This window comes from Pelobates fuscus, chromosome 11 (genome assembly GCF_036172605.1).
Source record: "Pelobates fuscus isolate aPelFus1 chromosome 11, aPelFus1.pri, whole genome shotgun sequence".
Classification (NCBI taxonomy): domain Eukaryota; kingdom Metazoa; phylum Chordata; class Amphibia; order Anura; family Pelobatidae; genus Pelobates; species Pelobates fuscus.
The window spans coordinates 83,041,577-83,058,414 of NC_086327.1; the positions used below are offsets into that span (position 1 = coordinate 83,041,577).

Consider the following 16,838-nt stretch of genomic DNA (forward strand, 5'->3'; position numbering starts at 1 on the left):
CGTGTCCCACAGTGTCTGTGTCCCCACGTGTCCCCTAGTGTCTCAGTGTCCCCTAGTGTCTGTGTCCCCATGTGTCCCCTAGTGTCTCAGTGTCCCCATGTCTCCCTGCTGCCTTTCCCCCATCCTTCACATAAATGAGCTGTAGTCTGTCTCTGCAGGCTGGGAGCTGCTGTTTGGACTCTCTGTGCTGTGTAGTTGCTCCCCGTGGATCAGTGAGTAGAGAGAGAGGCAAGGAGATGCTGTAACTTCCTATCCCTGCCTCGCTCCATACACAGTGACCTCTACTGGCCTGTGCTGGTATTGCAGAGTAAAAAAAAAAAAAATGTTTAATTTTTTTTTTTTTAAATGGGCCTATTCCATGGGCCTGGGCCTGGAGCTGCAGCTCCATCAGCCCCTATGTTAATCCGGCCCTGGGTGCGCCAGGAACTAAAGAGGACCTTGCAGAAAATGTTTACAGCACCCATGAGAGACAGATTAAGGTAAGTTAAAAACTATCTTTCCCTGCACCTGGGGCTACTGGAATGCAAGCTGAGCGGTCACTATCTCCGGTCTTTGCAAAATATCAAAGATCGCCAAAGGTGACAGTCGCTTTAAAGGGTTTCCCCAACCTTTTTTCACTGTAATATGTTTAAGTGTAAATGCCCTTTTGGGCACCAGGCAGGTTTTTTTTGTTTGCATTTTTTTTTGAAAGGTCTACATAAAGGGGGTTCAAATTTACAATGAATCCATTGTTGGGCCAAATTCTCCACAATCGTCTTTAGAAGATCTTTAGCACATATTCTCTGTGCCACGTTCCATTTTTGCTACCGTGGAGACTTTGTGGTGTGGATTTGTTGATCCTTGCTATATGCCAATGGCAACGATCACTGCCCGTGTTTGTACCAGTGCTGTCTAAAATCTACGTAAGCTTTCCAAACTTTCAGAAATATAAAGTAAGGTCTGGAGGCTACCAAAATAACCACTCACATTAATTATTTTGCATACTTGGCAACAACAACATCCATAAAGAGTAGTTTTGGCCTTTATGTGACCTATTACTAATTCTTTGTAAATCTTTTCTGAACATTATAGAATTCCTGTATGTTCATAAATTATTCTGTACTGACGTGTTCTGGGGTAGTATGTAATAAAGAGATTTGAATCTGAGTGGATAATCATGTGACTGTCTCCTAATAAAGGAATGTTCTCAATCTTATTCTGTCCTGCTTCAGGTGCTGCTGGCTGCAGCCGTCTGTACAAAGGCTGGTAAAGCCATTGTCTCGCGGCAGTTTGTTGAAATGACCCGCACGCGGATTGAAGGGCTGTTAGCTGCCTTCCCCAAGCTCATGAACACAGGAAAACAACACACATTTGTGGAAACAGAGAGTGTGCGGTATGTTTACCAGCCTATGGAAAAACTCTACATGGTTCTCATCACCACCAAGAATAGTAACATTCTTGAGGATTTGGAGACACTCAGACTTTTTTCCCGCGTGGTAAGTGTCACTCCTTTTAAAGAACACTCTAGACACCATAACCATTTCAAATGAATAAAGTGTTTATGCCCCTGCAGCTTTGTTTGACAAACTTGTCACACTGACAAAATAGCAAAGCTTTAACTCTTCTTCCAAGCTTTATTGGTCAAAGAGTCTGGAATTGCGTTCTGGCTCTTATGCCAACTATTGTATATGACTGCTGACTTGGAGAATCTGCTTCCCAGAAACAAATGAGTCCAAAGGTTGTCCCTGTGTCTCTGGTGCTGCATGCTGCCAGATATGCCAAGCATCAATCATCACACAAATGAGGCAATTTTTGGACTTGCAAGAGCTTGTCAGTTGGGAACTCTTTGGTCAACTGATCTGTAAAGTGAATTTGTAAGCTTCATTTTAAAAGAATGTTTTTAAAGATTTCTCAAACATACAGCCACAATGACTTGGTCCTAGTACCATAACCTCTTCAATAAACTGAAGTTGTTATAGTGCCTAGATTATTTCTTTTATGATTCTCTGTCTGGTATGCCTGTGAGTAGGAAATGATTTCATAATAAATTAATATTACAAATTGGTGGCATTCTCTTCTTCCCAGATTCCTGAATATTGCAGAGCTCTGGAGGAAACCGAAATCTCAGACCATTGTTTTGACCTAATCTTTGCATTTGATGAGATTGTTGCGCTGGGCTACAGAGAAAACGTAAACCTGGCCCAGATAAGGACATTCACAGAAATGGACTCTCATGAAGAGAAGGTGTTTAGGGCCGTCAGAGAGGTGAGACTAGTTCTGCAACTTAACATGAGAACCATATGTAAATAAGCTTCTCTTCTTTACTATAGCATAATCCCCTGGCTTCTTACAGACCCAGGAACGAGAAGCAAAGGCAGAGATGAGACGTAAGGCCAAAGAACTGCAACAGGCAAGGAGAGATGCAGAACGCCATGGCAAAAAGCCTCCAGGATTTGGTGGATTTGGCTCAGGCAGTTCCTCTATTTCTAGCAGTGCAGCCACCATAATTACCGAGACCATCATGGAGCCAGAAAAGACTAAGACTGCTCCTATACCATCCAGGTACATAAGAGAAGGAGATGGTTACTGAAACCGTTTGGAGTAATTAGGTTTATGGAATTTACAGGATTTTTGTGTTCTTAGGAGTGGTATGATGGTAATCTATAGAGACATGTTGCCAAAGTATTTGTTAATTGCTTAATTTTTCAGATCTTCTGGTTCGAGCAAAGCCCTGAAACTTGGGGCCAAAGGGAAGGAAGTGGACCACTTTGTGGACAAACTTAAATCTGAAGGGGAGACCATTGTTACTCCATCTTCTGGCAAGAGACCTTCAGAGGTCGCCAAGGTGCTTTCCCCACCTGTCAACATGGAAAGGTCTGTATTCCTACAGAATTAAATTTTTTAAAAACAATACAGCTGTGTGCTTTTTGTTTTGGGGTTTGTATTTTATATTGTCTCTTTTGACTAACTGTTGCCTTTCCTACCCATAGTGTCCATTTAAAGATCGAGGAGAAAATCTCACTGACCTGCAGTCGGGATGGTGGACTACAGAATATGGAAGTCCATGGTCTAATAATGCTTAGAGTGACCGATGACAAGTATGGAAGGATTCGTGTTCACATTGACAATGAAGATAAAAAAGGTGTACAGCTCCAGGTGAGGCATATGAGAATAACTATCCCTTTTATAAATAAAGACCTGTTAACAGTGACCGACAATAGTGAAATAACAGTTGCTTTACGTACAAAGATTAAATACATTAACTGGCTGTCTCTATGCAACATTATAATTTTCAATTTTGTTTAACTTGGACTTAAAGGGACACTATAGTCACCTGAACAACTTTAGCTTAATGAAGCAGTTTTGGTGTATAGAACATGCCCCTGCAGCCTCACTGCTCAATCCTCTGCCATTTAGGAGTTAAATCCCTTTGTTTATGAACCCTAGTCACACCTCCCTGCATGTGACTTGCTCAGCCTTCCATAAACACTTCCTGTAAAGAGAGCCCTATTTAGGCTTTCTTTATTGCAAGTTCTGTTTAATTAAGATTTTCTTATCCCCTGCTATGTTAATAGCTTGCTAGACCCTGCAAGAGCCTCCTGTATGTGATTAAAGTTCAATTTAGAGATTAAGATACAATTATTTAAGGTAAATTACATCTGTTTGAAAGTGAAACCAGTTTTTTTTTTCATGCAATCATAGCCAGGGGAGGTGTGGCTAGGGCTGCATAAACAGAAACAAAGTGATTTAACTCCTAAATGACAGTGAATTGAGCAGTGAAATTGCAGGAGAATGATCTATACACTAAAACTGCTTTATTTAGCTAAAGTAATTTAGGTGACTATAGTGTTCCTTTAAATGAAACACTCATTGTGCTTGGCTAACCCACCTAGAGCACACTCTGCCTAATTTACCAAATGATGCTTTACTTTTGGCAAGCTGGTTACATTCTCTTTAAAATTAGTCATTCTACAATGGCTGTGTCCAATAGGTAGATCCCAAGATGTTTTAGAACTTCAGCTGCCATGATGCTTTGTCATTCTAGAGCAGCGGTTCCCAAAGTGTGGGTCGCGACCCACTGGTGGGTCGCAGGGCGATTCCCAGTGGGTCGCGCTGACCCACACATCCAGGGCCGCCGGGCAGTCAGTCAGGCAGACTGACATAAGGAGGGGGCCCGGCGGCTTGCCCTGTATGCCGCCGGGCTCCCTCCAGTCAGTCTGCCCAGCAGCTCCGGTCTGCAGCTCCGCCGGGTGCAGAGCTGCAGACCGTGTGATAGGAGTCTCGCGAGCTCCCAGAGCGTTACCATGGCAACACTCAGGGAGCTCGCAAGACTCTTATTACACTGTCTGCAGCTCTGCACCCGGCGGAGCTCAGACCGGAGAGTTACCCCACTGGACCACCAGGGAGACACTGGACCACCAGGGAATTAAATGAAGGTAGGACACAGCCCCCAGATCCTGCCCCCTAATGTGAATAATTTTCTCCTTACCCCCCCCCAAACTGTAACCCCTTCCCCTCCCCTCCCCACCCTGTAACCCTTTCACTCCCTGCCCCCTCCCCACCCTGTAACCCCTTCACTCCCTGCCCCCCTCCCCACCATGTAACCCCTTCACTCCCTGCCCCCCTCCCCACCATGTAACCCCTTCACTCCCTGCACCCCTCCCCACCCTGTAACCCTTCACTCCCTGCCCCCCTCCCCACCATGTAACCCCTTCACTCCCTGCACCCCTTCACTCCCTGCCCCCCTCCCCACCCTGTAACCCCTTCACTCCCTTCCCCCCTCCTCACCCTGTAACCCCTTCACTCCCTGTACCCCTCCCCACCCTGTAACCCCTTCACTCCCTGTAACCCCTCCACTCCCTGCCCCCTCCCCACCCTGTAACCCCTCCACTCCCTGTACCCCTCCCCACCCTGTAACCCCTCCACTCCCTGTACCCCTCCCCACCCTGTAACCCCTCCACTCCCTGCCCCCTCCCCACCCTGTAACCCCTTCACTCCCTGCCCCCCTCCCCACCCTGTAACCCCTTCACTCCTTGTCCCCCTCCCCACCCTGTAACCCCTTCACTCCCTGCCCCCTCCCCCTCCCCACACTGTAACCGCTTCACTCTCTGCCCCCTCTCCCTCCCCACCCTGTAACCCCTTCTCTCCCTGCCCCCTCTCCCCACTGTAACCCCTGCTCTCCCTGCCCCCCACACTAACGCCTGCTCTCCCTGCTCCCCCACTGTAACCCATTTTCTTCCTGCCCCCCACTGTAGCCTTCTCTCCCCCTGCCCCCCACTGTAGCCCTCTCTCCCCCTGCCCCCCCACTGTAGCCCTCTCTCCCCCTGCCCCCCCACTGTAGCCCTCTCTCCCCCTGCCCCCCCACTGTAGCCCTCTCTCCCCCTGCCCCCCCACTGTAGCCCTCTCTCCCCCTGCCCCCCCACTGTAGCCCTCTCTCCCCCTGCCCCCCCCACTGTAGCCCTCTCTCCCCCTGCCCCCCCCACTGTAGCCCTCTCTCCCCCTGCCCCCCCCACTGTAACCCTCTCTCCCCCTGCCCCCCCCCACTGTAGCCCTCTCTCCCTCTGCCCCCACTGTAGCCCTTTCTCCCCCTGCCCACCCACACTGTAGCCCTTTCTCCCCCTGCCCACCCACTGTAACACTTTCTCCCCCTGCCCGCCGCCCACTGTAACCCTTTTTCACCCTGCCCCCCTACACTGTTACCTGCACACACACTCCCTACCACACGGTCACCCTCACCTGTCTCTGCGTGTATGTGTATCTGAGTCTCCTTTTGTGTCAGTGTGTGTGTATTTGTGTGTCAGTGTGTATCTGTTTACATGAGTGTATGTGTATCTGTGTGTAGGAAAATAGCCCTCTCTCCCCCTGCCCCCCCCCCACTGTAGCCCTCTCTCCCTCTGCCCCCACTGTAGCCCTCTCTCCCCCTGCCCCCTACACTGTAGCCCTTTCTCCCCCTGCCCCCTACACTGTAGCCCTTTCTCCCCCTGCCCACCCACACTGTAGCCCTTTCTCCCCCTGCCCACCCACTGTAACACTTTCTCCCCCTGCCCGCCGCCCACTGTAACCCTTTTTCACCCTGCCCCCCTACACTGTTACCTGCACACACACTCCCTACCACACGGTCACCCTCACCTGTCTCTGCGTGTATGTGTATCTGAGTCTCCTTTTGTGTCAGTGTGTGTGTATTTGTGTGTCAGTGTGTATGTGTATCTGTGTGTAGGAAAATAAGTGTCATTGTGTGTGTATCGCTGTGTCAGTATGTGTATGTGTGTGTCTCTGTATGTGTATACACTGCACACATACTCCATGCAAAAAACAAGCTTACATCCAAACATACATTGTGTATATGTATATTTTATATACACAATATACACACACTGCATCCACTACACACGCACTGCAATCAAACGCAAACATTACATACAAACACACCCATGTTTTAAAACACTAAAATGATATACAAACACCCCTTCATTCAAACACCGACACTACACACAAAAAGCACACCTGCATTTAAAGTCCAGCACTACATTCAAACACCCCTGCGTTCAGACGCAAACATTACAAACAAGTACACCACTACATTCCAATGGCAACAGTACATACAAACACTCCCATACATGCACACACATACTTAAATGACCACTTCAGCTTAATGAAGTGGTCTGGGTGCCAGGTCCATCTAGGATTAACCCTGCCTGCTGTAAACATAGCAGTTTCAGATAAATTGCTATGTTTACAAATGGGTTAATCCAGCCTCTAGTGGCTGACTCATTGACAGCTGCTAGAGGCGCTTCAGCGCTTCTTACTGTGATTTTCACAGTGAGAAGACGCCAGCGTCCATAGGAAAGCATTGAGAATGCTTTCCTATGGACTGGCTATATGCGCGCACGGCTCTTGCCGCGCATGCGCATTCAGCCGATGACGGCTAAAGGAGGAGAGTCCCCAGCGCCGAGGGAGCCCGGCGCTGGAGAAAGGTGAGTTTTTAACCCCCTTTCTCTCCCTTCAGCCTGGTGGGAATGGGACCCTGAGGGTGGGGGCACCCTCGGGGCACTTTAGTGCCAGGAAATCGAGTTTGTTTTCCTGGCACTATAGTGGTCCTTTAATACACAAACATGCTTACATTTAAACGCTCAAACACTGCTCACAAATATAACCCTGCAACGATGGGCAAATGGTAGATTCCCAGCAGGCATAGCATTGTTGAAGTTCTCCGACAGATGGAGATCTACCTTTTGGCCACACTTGCACTAGAGGGGGCCCCAGAAAGCATACTTGCACCAGGGCTCTCTCTACATTAGTTCCACCACTGGGGTAATCAATGTGAGGGGCCTGGATGAGCAGGACACAACGTCTGATTCTGACTGAGTCTGTGAGTAAGCAGTTGTATGCCTCTAAAACTGATTGCCATGATATGCAAAGATTCTGCTTCTAAAACTCCATGATATATCAACATTATGCATCTAAAACTGCCATGATATGCCAATTTTATGCATCTAAAGCTGATTGCCATGGTGTGCCAATTGTATGCTTTTAAAGCTGATTGCCATGGAGTGCCAATTTAATGCATCTGACTGGTTGCCAATTGTATGCCTCTGAAGCTGATTGCCATGATGTGCCAAGTTTATACATCTAAAAGTGATTGCCATGATATGCCAAGTTTATGCATCTAAAGCTGATTGCCATGGTGTGCCAAGTTTATGTATTTAAAGCTGCCCTGATGTTCCAATTGTATGCCTCTAAACCTGGATGCCATAGTGTGCCATTTGTAAGCCTCTAAAACTGATTGCACTGGTGTGCCAATTTTATGCACCTAAAGTTGCCATGATGTGCCAAGTTTATACATGTAAAACTGATTGCCATAATGTACCAATTTTATGCATCTAAAGCTGCCATAATGTTCCAATTGTATGCCTGTAAAGCTGATTGCCATGGTGTGCCAATTGTAAGCCTCTAAAGCTGATTGCCATAATGTACCAATTTTATGCATCTAAAGCTGATTGCCATAATGTACCAATTTTATGCATCTAAAGCTGATTGCCACGGTATGCCTATTTTATGCATCTAAAGCTGCCATAATGTTTCAATTGTATGCCTGTAAAGCTGATTGCCATGGTATGCCAACTGTATGCCTCTAAAGCGGATTGCTATAGTGTGCCAATTGTATGCCTCTTAAGCTGTTTGCTATGGTGTGCCAGATTTATGCCTCTAAAAGCAATTGCCATGGTGTACATCTTAAGCGGATTGCTATGGTGTGCCAATTGTATGCCTCTAAAGCGGATTGTCATGGTGTTCACTTTTTAAAATATGCATTAAAAAAAGCAAGTGGGTCTCGAAAAATTACCATTTTGAAAAGTGGGTCTCGGGCCATAAAAGTTTGGGAAGCCCTGTTCTAGAGGCATGCAAAGCATCATGGGACATGTAGTTCTACAACACCTGGGACATACCTGTTGGGCACCCCTGGCCTACACCAATATAAACCTCTACACATAACTGATGTCAAATAGCAATACAATAATGTTTACACCTTTCATATTCTCTTTGAGGAACATAAGTGTATTTTTGTGAATTCAACTTTTTGTCTCATGTTTTGTGGAATCTCTTGCAGACTCACCCTAATGTGGACAAAAAACTTTTTACATCAGATTCAGTTATTGGACTAAAAAACTCAGAAAAATCCTTTCCCCTGAATAGTGACGTAGGAGTGCTAAAATGGAGACTACAGACAACCGATGAGTCATTCATTCCTCTAACCAGTGAGTGTTATAGGGAATATTTAGTTATTTTGTATTTGATGAAATCCTCCTGTATCACCGTTCAGTATTGTGCAGCGTTCGTGTGACTATTAAAATAAAATATGGAACTTGCCAACGCTTTGCCATTCGTATGTAGCACTTGATCGTGAAGTCCAGTCTTTTTAAGAAGCACCTTTCTTCTTTTTAACATCAAACTTGCATGAAGTGCGCAAAAGGTACCAAGCACACTAATCATATTTATTTTTTGTACTTTTTTTTGTGGGGGGGGGGGGGTGGGGGGGGTTCTGTCAATATTTGCAATTTCCTTAAAGGGACACTATAGTCAAAAAAACTAATTTGGTGTATACATCATGCCTCTGAGATTTCACTGCCCTTCAGGATTTAAATCATTTTTTTTTATTTGTTTGTATAGCACTAGCCACACAGCCTGCATGAAAACAAAATGGTTTTATTGTTAATCAGATGTAACTTAAAAAGTTTGTATCTCCTGCTCTGGAAATTGAACTTTAATTACAAACAGGAGACTCCTGCAAAGTTTAAAAAGCTATTAACAGAGCAGGAGATGGGAAATTCTAAATTAAACAGAGTTTACAATAAAGGAAGCATAAACATCAGATGACTCTTCATATGAAGTCTTTAGGAAGGCTGTTTGAATCACGTATAGGGAGGTGTGTGTGTGTGTGCGTAGGGCTGCATAAACAAAGATTTATTTTTTAAGTCTTATTGCGTGGGCATGATCTATACCCCAAATCTGCTTCATTAACCCCCTTAAGGACACATGACATGTGACATGTCATGATTCCCTTTTATTACAGAAGTTTGGTCCTTAACCCCTTAAGGACCAAACTTCTGGAATAAAAGGGAATCATGACGTGTCACACACGTCGTGTGTCCTTAAGGGGTTAAGCTAAAGTTGTTTTGGTGACTAGTGTCACTTTAACATTTGTACAGTCATGACCACATTAGTGGCCTTTTGCCAAAGAAAATATGGTTTTCATAGTAGTATGCTGGGACACCTTAACCTATTGAAAGCGCAAAGACTGTACCAGAACCCATCTGGTTGCCATCGATTAGTAAATCAGAAAGTTCCTAATGTCTCGTCCTTAAAGTTTCCCTCTATGGAAATTTTAAATTTTTTGACATGCTTGAAATTTGTGAAATTGTATGTTTCCTTGTCATGCACTTTATAAATAAAGTGGGCAATTCCTGATTAAAGAGACAGTCCAGTTTCAAATTGACATCTTTTTAATGCATTATAACTTTTAGAGCTGATGTATTAAAATATTTGCCTTCATGCTCACTCATTGGCTGCAAAATCTGTTGATTCTGTAGTGACCTCCACAGAAACCAGTAAATAGTGAGACCTTTTTCCTAATCTCTGTTTGATTTAAGTGTGACCATTGTAGGAGCCAACAAACCTAGGATTGTGGTATACATATACCAGCAATCCTGTTTTCAAATATAAATGTTAAAACCTTCTCCTTTACATTTTTTTTGTATTTTTTTTTGTTTTGTTTTTTGTGTGTGTGAATGAATCCTGTGGGGGGATACTCAAATACCCCAGCACAGTATGGCTTTTCTAGCTTGCCTCCTCTTATTGGAAACCGAAAAAAAGTGGGCTGGTTTGTTTTTTTGCATGCTGTTCTATCACTCACGCTGTAATAGCTAGCCACCATTCAGATGCTGAGTATTCATACAAGGATCACAACATAATTCTTATAACTCTGAGAGCAGAGATCCTTTAAATTATTTATCTACTCTACCATCAGTACAGCTCATTAATGAGAATTCTCACTGTGGTGGGTTTTTTCTGCTTCAAACTACATACGTTTTAAATTGTCATATTCCACATAATGTGTGCCTTTATTTATTTATTTTTTTTCCTTTCTCGTCAGTTAACTGTTGGCCATCAGAAAGTGGAAATGGCTGTGATGTAAACATAGAATATGAGTTGCAAGAGGATAGACTGGAGCTGAATGATGTGGTCATTACTATCCCTCTACCGTAAGTCGACCATAACGTATGAGAAGTCATGTATTTCAATCAAGAAATAGGGGCATGTTTTAAAGTACCAGCTACTTTCTCAGGATCCCAGACCTTTTTATGCTCAAAGAGACACTTTAGTCACCCAGATCACTTCAGTTCAATAAAGGTGTCTGGGTACCAAGTCCCTCAGGTTTTAACCATTCAGATGTAAACATATCTTTACATTAGGGGTTAAGTCTTCCTGACAGCAGCTAAAGGCGCATCTGCGACGTTGGAGGCGAACTTCACGTCCATAGGAAAGCATTAAGAAATGCTTTCCTATGGATTGTTCGAATGCGCGTGCGGCACTTGCCGTATATGCGCATTCCGCTCCACTCGGGAGCTGACGTCGGCGGGGGAGGAGAGGTCACCGAGGGAGCCTGGCGCTGGAATAAGGTAAGCTGCTGAAGGATTTTTAATGGCATGGCAACCGTCATAATTTTTTTTTTTCCTACAATAATGCCACCTAGAGGTTGATTGGCATATTTCCATCTTTTATTTTCCTGCAATCCTAGAGTACGGTCTTTTCCAGGGTAGGCAACCTTCTTCACTGCAGATGGGCTACATCTCCCATAAGGCTTTCAGCCATAATGCTGGCAAAGCATCGGGGGAGATATATTCCAAATCTGGAGTGCCAAAGTCTCCATATTATCTATTCCATACTATCCTTTTTATAGACACCTTTCAAATTAATGTAAAATTTTAAACTTTTAATTTGTGCTTTTTTATTTATATTTTTTTTGTGTGTGTGCGAGACTGAACGTGCCTCCTTCTAATTACCAGGGCTGGAGTTGGTTCCCCAGTTATTGGGGACATAGATGGAGATTATCACCATGACAGCCGCAAGAACACACTGGAATGGACTCTGCCAGTAATTGACTCTAAAAACAAGACCGGAAGCCTTGAGTTCAGTATTGCTGGGCATCCCAATGATTTCTTCCCTGTTACTGTGTCCTTTGTATCTAAAAAGAACTACTGTAGCTTACAGGTGAGATTTTTATTTTATTCCTTGTTAAAAAAAATAAAAAATAAATCTAATCTCCCTCCCCAACAACCTCAGCCAAACCTCCCTCAACTCAGAAGGAATCTGAGTTCTATAAACCTCCAGCAGCTGTCAGCTGATATTGATTCGCAACTATTATCCATTCCTGCTTACTCATGTCCCTCACTGGCTATCCCCTCATATAACTCTACCCCCACCTCAGCCCTGGACGCTGCAGCCCTTTTCCACATACGCACCTCAGTGAAAATACGCCCCCAACCGTGGCACACTAAATCAACACACTACCTGCAACGATGTTCCCATTCTGCTGAACGCTGCTGGAGAAAGTCTCACACAGAGTCACTACAAATTCATGTTGCGTTCATACAGCGCAGCCCTTGCCCTTGCCAAATAGTCATACTTTTCTTCTCTTATTAGCTCATTCTCTCACAATCCCAGGTGTTTCTTTGATACCTTTAACTCTCTGCCCTGCTGCAGCCACCCCCCAAATTAACCTTACAGCCGATAGTTTTGCATGCAACTTTACTGACAAGATTGAACAGCTATGGAAAGAATTCTCACCACCTTGCCCCTCACTTTCTCAACCTCACCTTCCAACCTTCTCCCAGGCTACTGAACAAGAGGTGGTTGTGCTTATCCTTTCCTCTTTCCCGCTTGACCCTGTCCCATCTCGCCTGATCAGATCTCTCTCCTCTTGTCTTGTTCCCTCCTTAACACACATCTTTAACTGCTCTTTCTTCTGCAACTGTCCATACTGTCCTTAAACATGCTCCTGTAGTACCCATCTTAAAAAAAAAAAAAAAAATGTCTCGACCCATCCTCCCCTTCTAACTATCGTCCCATATCCCTGCTCCCTTTTTCCTCAAAGCTTCTTGAAAGACTAGTCTTCACCCTTCTGGCCTGCTTCTCCAACTCTCTCCTTGACACTCTTCAGTCAGACTTCTGCCCCCTCCCCTCTACTGAGACTGCCCTTATCAAAGTCACTAGCGACAATATCATAGCTAAATCCAAAGGTCAAGGTCCATACTAATTCTTCTTGACCTCTCTGCTACCTTTGACACAGTTGATCATGTTCTCCTTCTCCAATCACTCTGTCTCTGTGACTCTGTCCTCTCGTGGTTCTCCTCCGATCTCTCCCAACGCGGTCTACTTTTCTAATGAGACCGCCACCATTCGTCCTGTCTCAGTTGGAGTCCCCCAAGCCTCTGTCCTTGGTCCCCTTCTATTTTCTCATTACACTGCCTCTCTTGGCAAACTTATTACCTCATTTGGATTCCAATACCACCTGTACGCTGATGACACCCAGATATCAGATACGCTATATAAATGGCAATGATAATAATAATCAAAGATTAAGTCCAGAGACCAAAGTGCAAGATGTTTTTCCCTATTTTTTAACTGAAATTATACTGCTTTTACTAAGCCTACAGTTTAATCTGTACACAGGAGAGATCTAATTAACAATTTGACGATTAACAGCACTTTAGGGTCTGATTGAGTTCCTATCTAAAACCTTCTATTGCTTCCTTGTTCTTTAATTGATATTGGAACACTATGTGACTCTTATGGCTAAATGTAAAAGGCTCTTATGGTGATTTACAATATCCCAAATGCTGGAGAATGCTGCCACTCAAAGGACCACTTCAATAAGAAAAAAAAAATCCCAAATTGATATGTATTTAACAAACTGGTGTCTGGAACCCTCTGGCGTATTTGGATGATTTGTGTATGCACTTGTTTATATGTCAAATGTAGAATATAGTTGTGTCGGACGTCGACTGGAATGGGTACATCCACCAATCCCGCTTCCTAGTGCTCACAGAGTACCATAGCACCGCACCGGACACCATAACCACTGTAGCCACCTTAGCCAGCGCAGCTTGGCTGCGGTCTCGCCTTCCCTCCCCCTCAAATGGTAAAATGTATAGCCCGCAGGACACTGATCTCGACGCAATCCCCTGCATCCTTGGCTGAGATCTTTAATCTTGATGTTCTCAGCCAATCCAGTGCTTAACCATAGGGAAGGTTAGACCGCATGTGCTGCAAAACAGACTCTGTTCTCAGTGCAGAAGCACCTGTAATGGATGTAAGGTAGACAGCCAATAGAGGTGTGTTATCCCTGTAATCATAACATTGCCGAATCTTTTAAGCTAACATTTAAGATTGCAGGGTTATAACTAAATAAACACTGCACCTAAACCATTTGATTGAGATAAAGTGGTCTGGGTGCCTTAGTTACCCTTTTAAGGAAATATTGTGGATTGTTTAAAGTAAAAACCTATACATTAAGATATATATATTTTTTTTTCAATTAAATTTGGTGCTCCTTTTCGTGTTTTTTTTTTTTTTTGGTTTTTTTTTAAATTTCTAGGGTGTTTTTGGAATAGTGTAGCTGCGGTTTCTAAAGCACTCTGTATGTCATTATTGTGAATCACAACAAACACTGACGCACAACTGCATGGTTTGTTTTTGCTTCTTCTTTAGGTGACCAAGGTGACCCAGGTGAACGGTGACGGCCCTGTGAGGTTTTCCACTGAGACTGCCTTCCTGGTGGATAAATATGAGATTCTGTAATCCTCCTGCAGAGTGAGGGTCCACTACGTTAACCTTTTTCTTTGCGATTTCAGATAGAAACATCTGAAGGATTTTTCTTTATAGTCTGATCAGTTCAGGCAGACAGAAAATACATTTTGACAGATATTTGTCCACTCCTCCCTCAAGGAGGGAATCCACAGAATTAATTTTCTGTTTTGCTCCAAACACAAATCCCTATTTTGAATATGGGCAACGTATTTGCATATTCTGTTGCAGGGAAGATGTATTATTTCTCCCTACACCCCCTATCTCAATATTGTGGAGTGCAGTCATTGAAAACAAGAATAATTTATATATCTGAAGTCCTTTCTGTAGGTTTCTGGATTAATCTAATTTTCTGCTTCAGTTTTTGTTAAGGTACATTTTCCCTTCTTTCATTGGAGGAGAATCTGTGCTGTTAATTGAAAGGAGACCGGGGAGGTTTAAGGAGACATATGATTTTCTGGGGAGGGTAGGAATTAAGGGGACATGTTCTTTTTTGTAACCCTGTATAACTGCATAGAGGAAACGCACATTCCATAGCACACAGAAGTATTGTTCTGTAATCCAATAAACAAATCAAAATTGAGATGGATGTTTTTTTTTTTTTTTATTTATTTTGTTTCACAAGTCAAAGGGAAAACAAAGTATTCAAAATTATTAATCTCCCTATCACAGCAGATTTGCCCGATATTTAAGTGAAGATGTTTTGAATGTCGGCTCGTGTGATTCTTTACTTGAGGAAGTTGACCTATGAATAGCTCATCTTGTATGAACGGGAGCTAAAATGTAGGCAAGTTGTGTTTGTTGTGGAATTAAGAAGAATAATCACATAATCTTCCAATTTGATTTTGTCAACCCGTTTACGTGTTTGAGTGGATATGGTGCCATGTGCATTGGGGCTGAAAGAGTATAGGCACTCCTTCGGGGTTTTGTTTTTTTTGGGTGGGGAGGGGGGGTGAATGCTTGAGCCAAACAAAGTGATCACTTCTCTTAACCTTTTCAGGCAATCTTAGAAACGAAAATTTATGTAAATCTAGACTATTTTTACTTTGAATTGATTTGTTCATCCTTTATAGAATTTCGAAAAGCATTAGACACTAAAGTCCTTTTTAACTTCCAATATTACACACAGGGTCTAAAAGTCTAAAAGCCAAACATACATTTAATAAATATGTGAAAAATATATAAAGGAAAATTATCAAAAAGCCTGCTTTTTATTTATTTCGGAAACCCGAAAGCATTACTAACCTTACAGATTATTAAAAGTGGCAACAGAATGTTAAAATATCTGCATTTGACCTTAAAGCTGACATACATACAGTTAAATTAGATTTCTAAAATAACGGTATTTTAAAGGTGCTAGTGCAATCTCTTCAATTCTGTAGAATGTTAATGCTAACAGTAACATTGTAGAGCCCAGTCCTCCACTCCCTGACTGTAGAAATTATATCAACCATTGAAACATTTAGTGGTTTGTTTTTTAACACCGTTTGGAAGGAGAGGGTGAGCTCATATTTTCAACTCATTTGCAGGCATTTAATGAGTGACTAATGGCTTCTGGCAAAGAAATTGGTTCTTACAAAAGTTGATCATCTTAGAGTAACAATGAAGGCGGGTGAGGCTTGAAGGAATACATTTTATTCTGCAAAATTACATGAAAGTAAAAACATTTATACTCTTATCTGGAAGTGAATGGGTTACTTAATGAGGATGTAAATGTAAGAGATTGAATATCACTTTTCAAAACACTGCCTAGATTTACCTACACATGCTACAGCAAAGGTGCAGTGAGAGATCAGATTGTGCGTAATTTTTTAGACCTGGATTAATTTTGCATTTGGACACAGTCTTGATTATCTGAATTGACGTGTTGTGCTTAGAGGAGATGATGGCAAGATATTTGCATAAAACTGTAAACTAGAAAGGGGGAATGATTTAGATAGGGGAATCTTCATGTAATACAAATGTGACTGTGATTGCATACATTTTATCAGCTAGAATACTAAATTGAAATTTGGTTGCATTAATTTTTGGATATTATTACTGGTACAAAATTAGGAAAGGTTAGAGAACTAGACAAAAAATAACCAACCGTTTATTAAAAGGATTCTATAGTGTATAGAAAATAAAGTTGTATTCCTTACACTATAGTTCCTGTGTGGTCTGTGTGACTGACTATAGTGTACCTATAATGTTCAAGTAGAGATTGTAGCCGTACTATTCCAGTGCGGTAGATGTAAAAACAGATAAAATTCGTATCTTGTAATACCTTTTTTATTGGACTAACACTTTGTTTAATGACAAGTTTTCGGGAGGGAGGTTCTCCCGAAAGCTTGTCATTAAAAAATTGTTAGTACAATAAAAATGGGTATTACAAGATATTAATTTTATCTGTTTTTTACACGTACCTTTTAATGTAGACTTGTAGAGTTTGTGAAGACAGTGGTGGGTAATGCACAGGGTACGGTGTTAAAGTGATTTAAGGGGATAGTCTAAGCAAA

General features: G+C 43.0%; 1 protein-coding gene across 1 annotated transcript in view; it reads left to right on the forward strand.

Annotated features, from left to right (window-relative positions):
• The window catches only part of ARCN1 (archain 1), a 28,846-nt gene extending 13,923 nt beyond the window's left edge, over positions 1–14,923 (forward strand). The window contains exons 2-10 of the mRNA XM_063435769.1: positions 1,212–1,475; positions 2,065–2,244; positions 2,333–2,541; positions 2,689–2,853; positions 2,970–3,135; positions 8,585–8,732; positions 10,628–10,736; positions 11,541–11,745; positions 14,245–14,923. Coding sequence (XP_063291839.1) covers positions 1,212–1,475; positions 2,065–2,244; positions 2,333–2,541; positions 2,689–2,853; positions 2,970–3,135; positions 8,585–8,732; positions 10,628–10,736; positions 11,541–11,745; positions 14,245–14,334 — 1,536 coding nt within the window. The 3' untranslated portion in view covers positions 14,335–14,923. The remainder of the gene's footprint in view (positions 1–1,211; positions 1,476–2,064; positions 2,245–2,332; positions 2,542–2,688; positions 2,854–2,969; positions 3,136–8,584; positions 8,733–10,627; positions 10,737–11,540; positions 11,746–14,244) is intronic.
• The last annotated feature ends 1,915 nt before the right edge of the window (positions 14,924–16,838 follow it).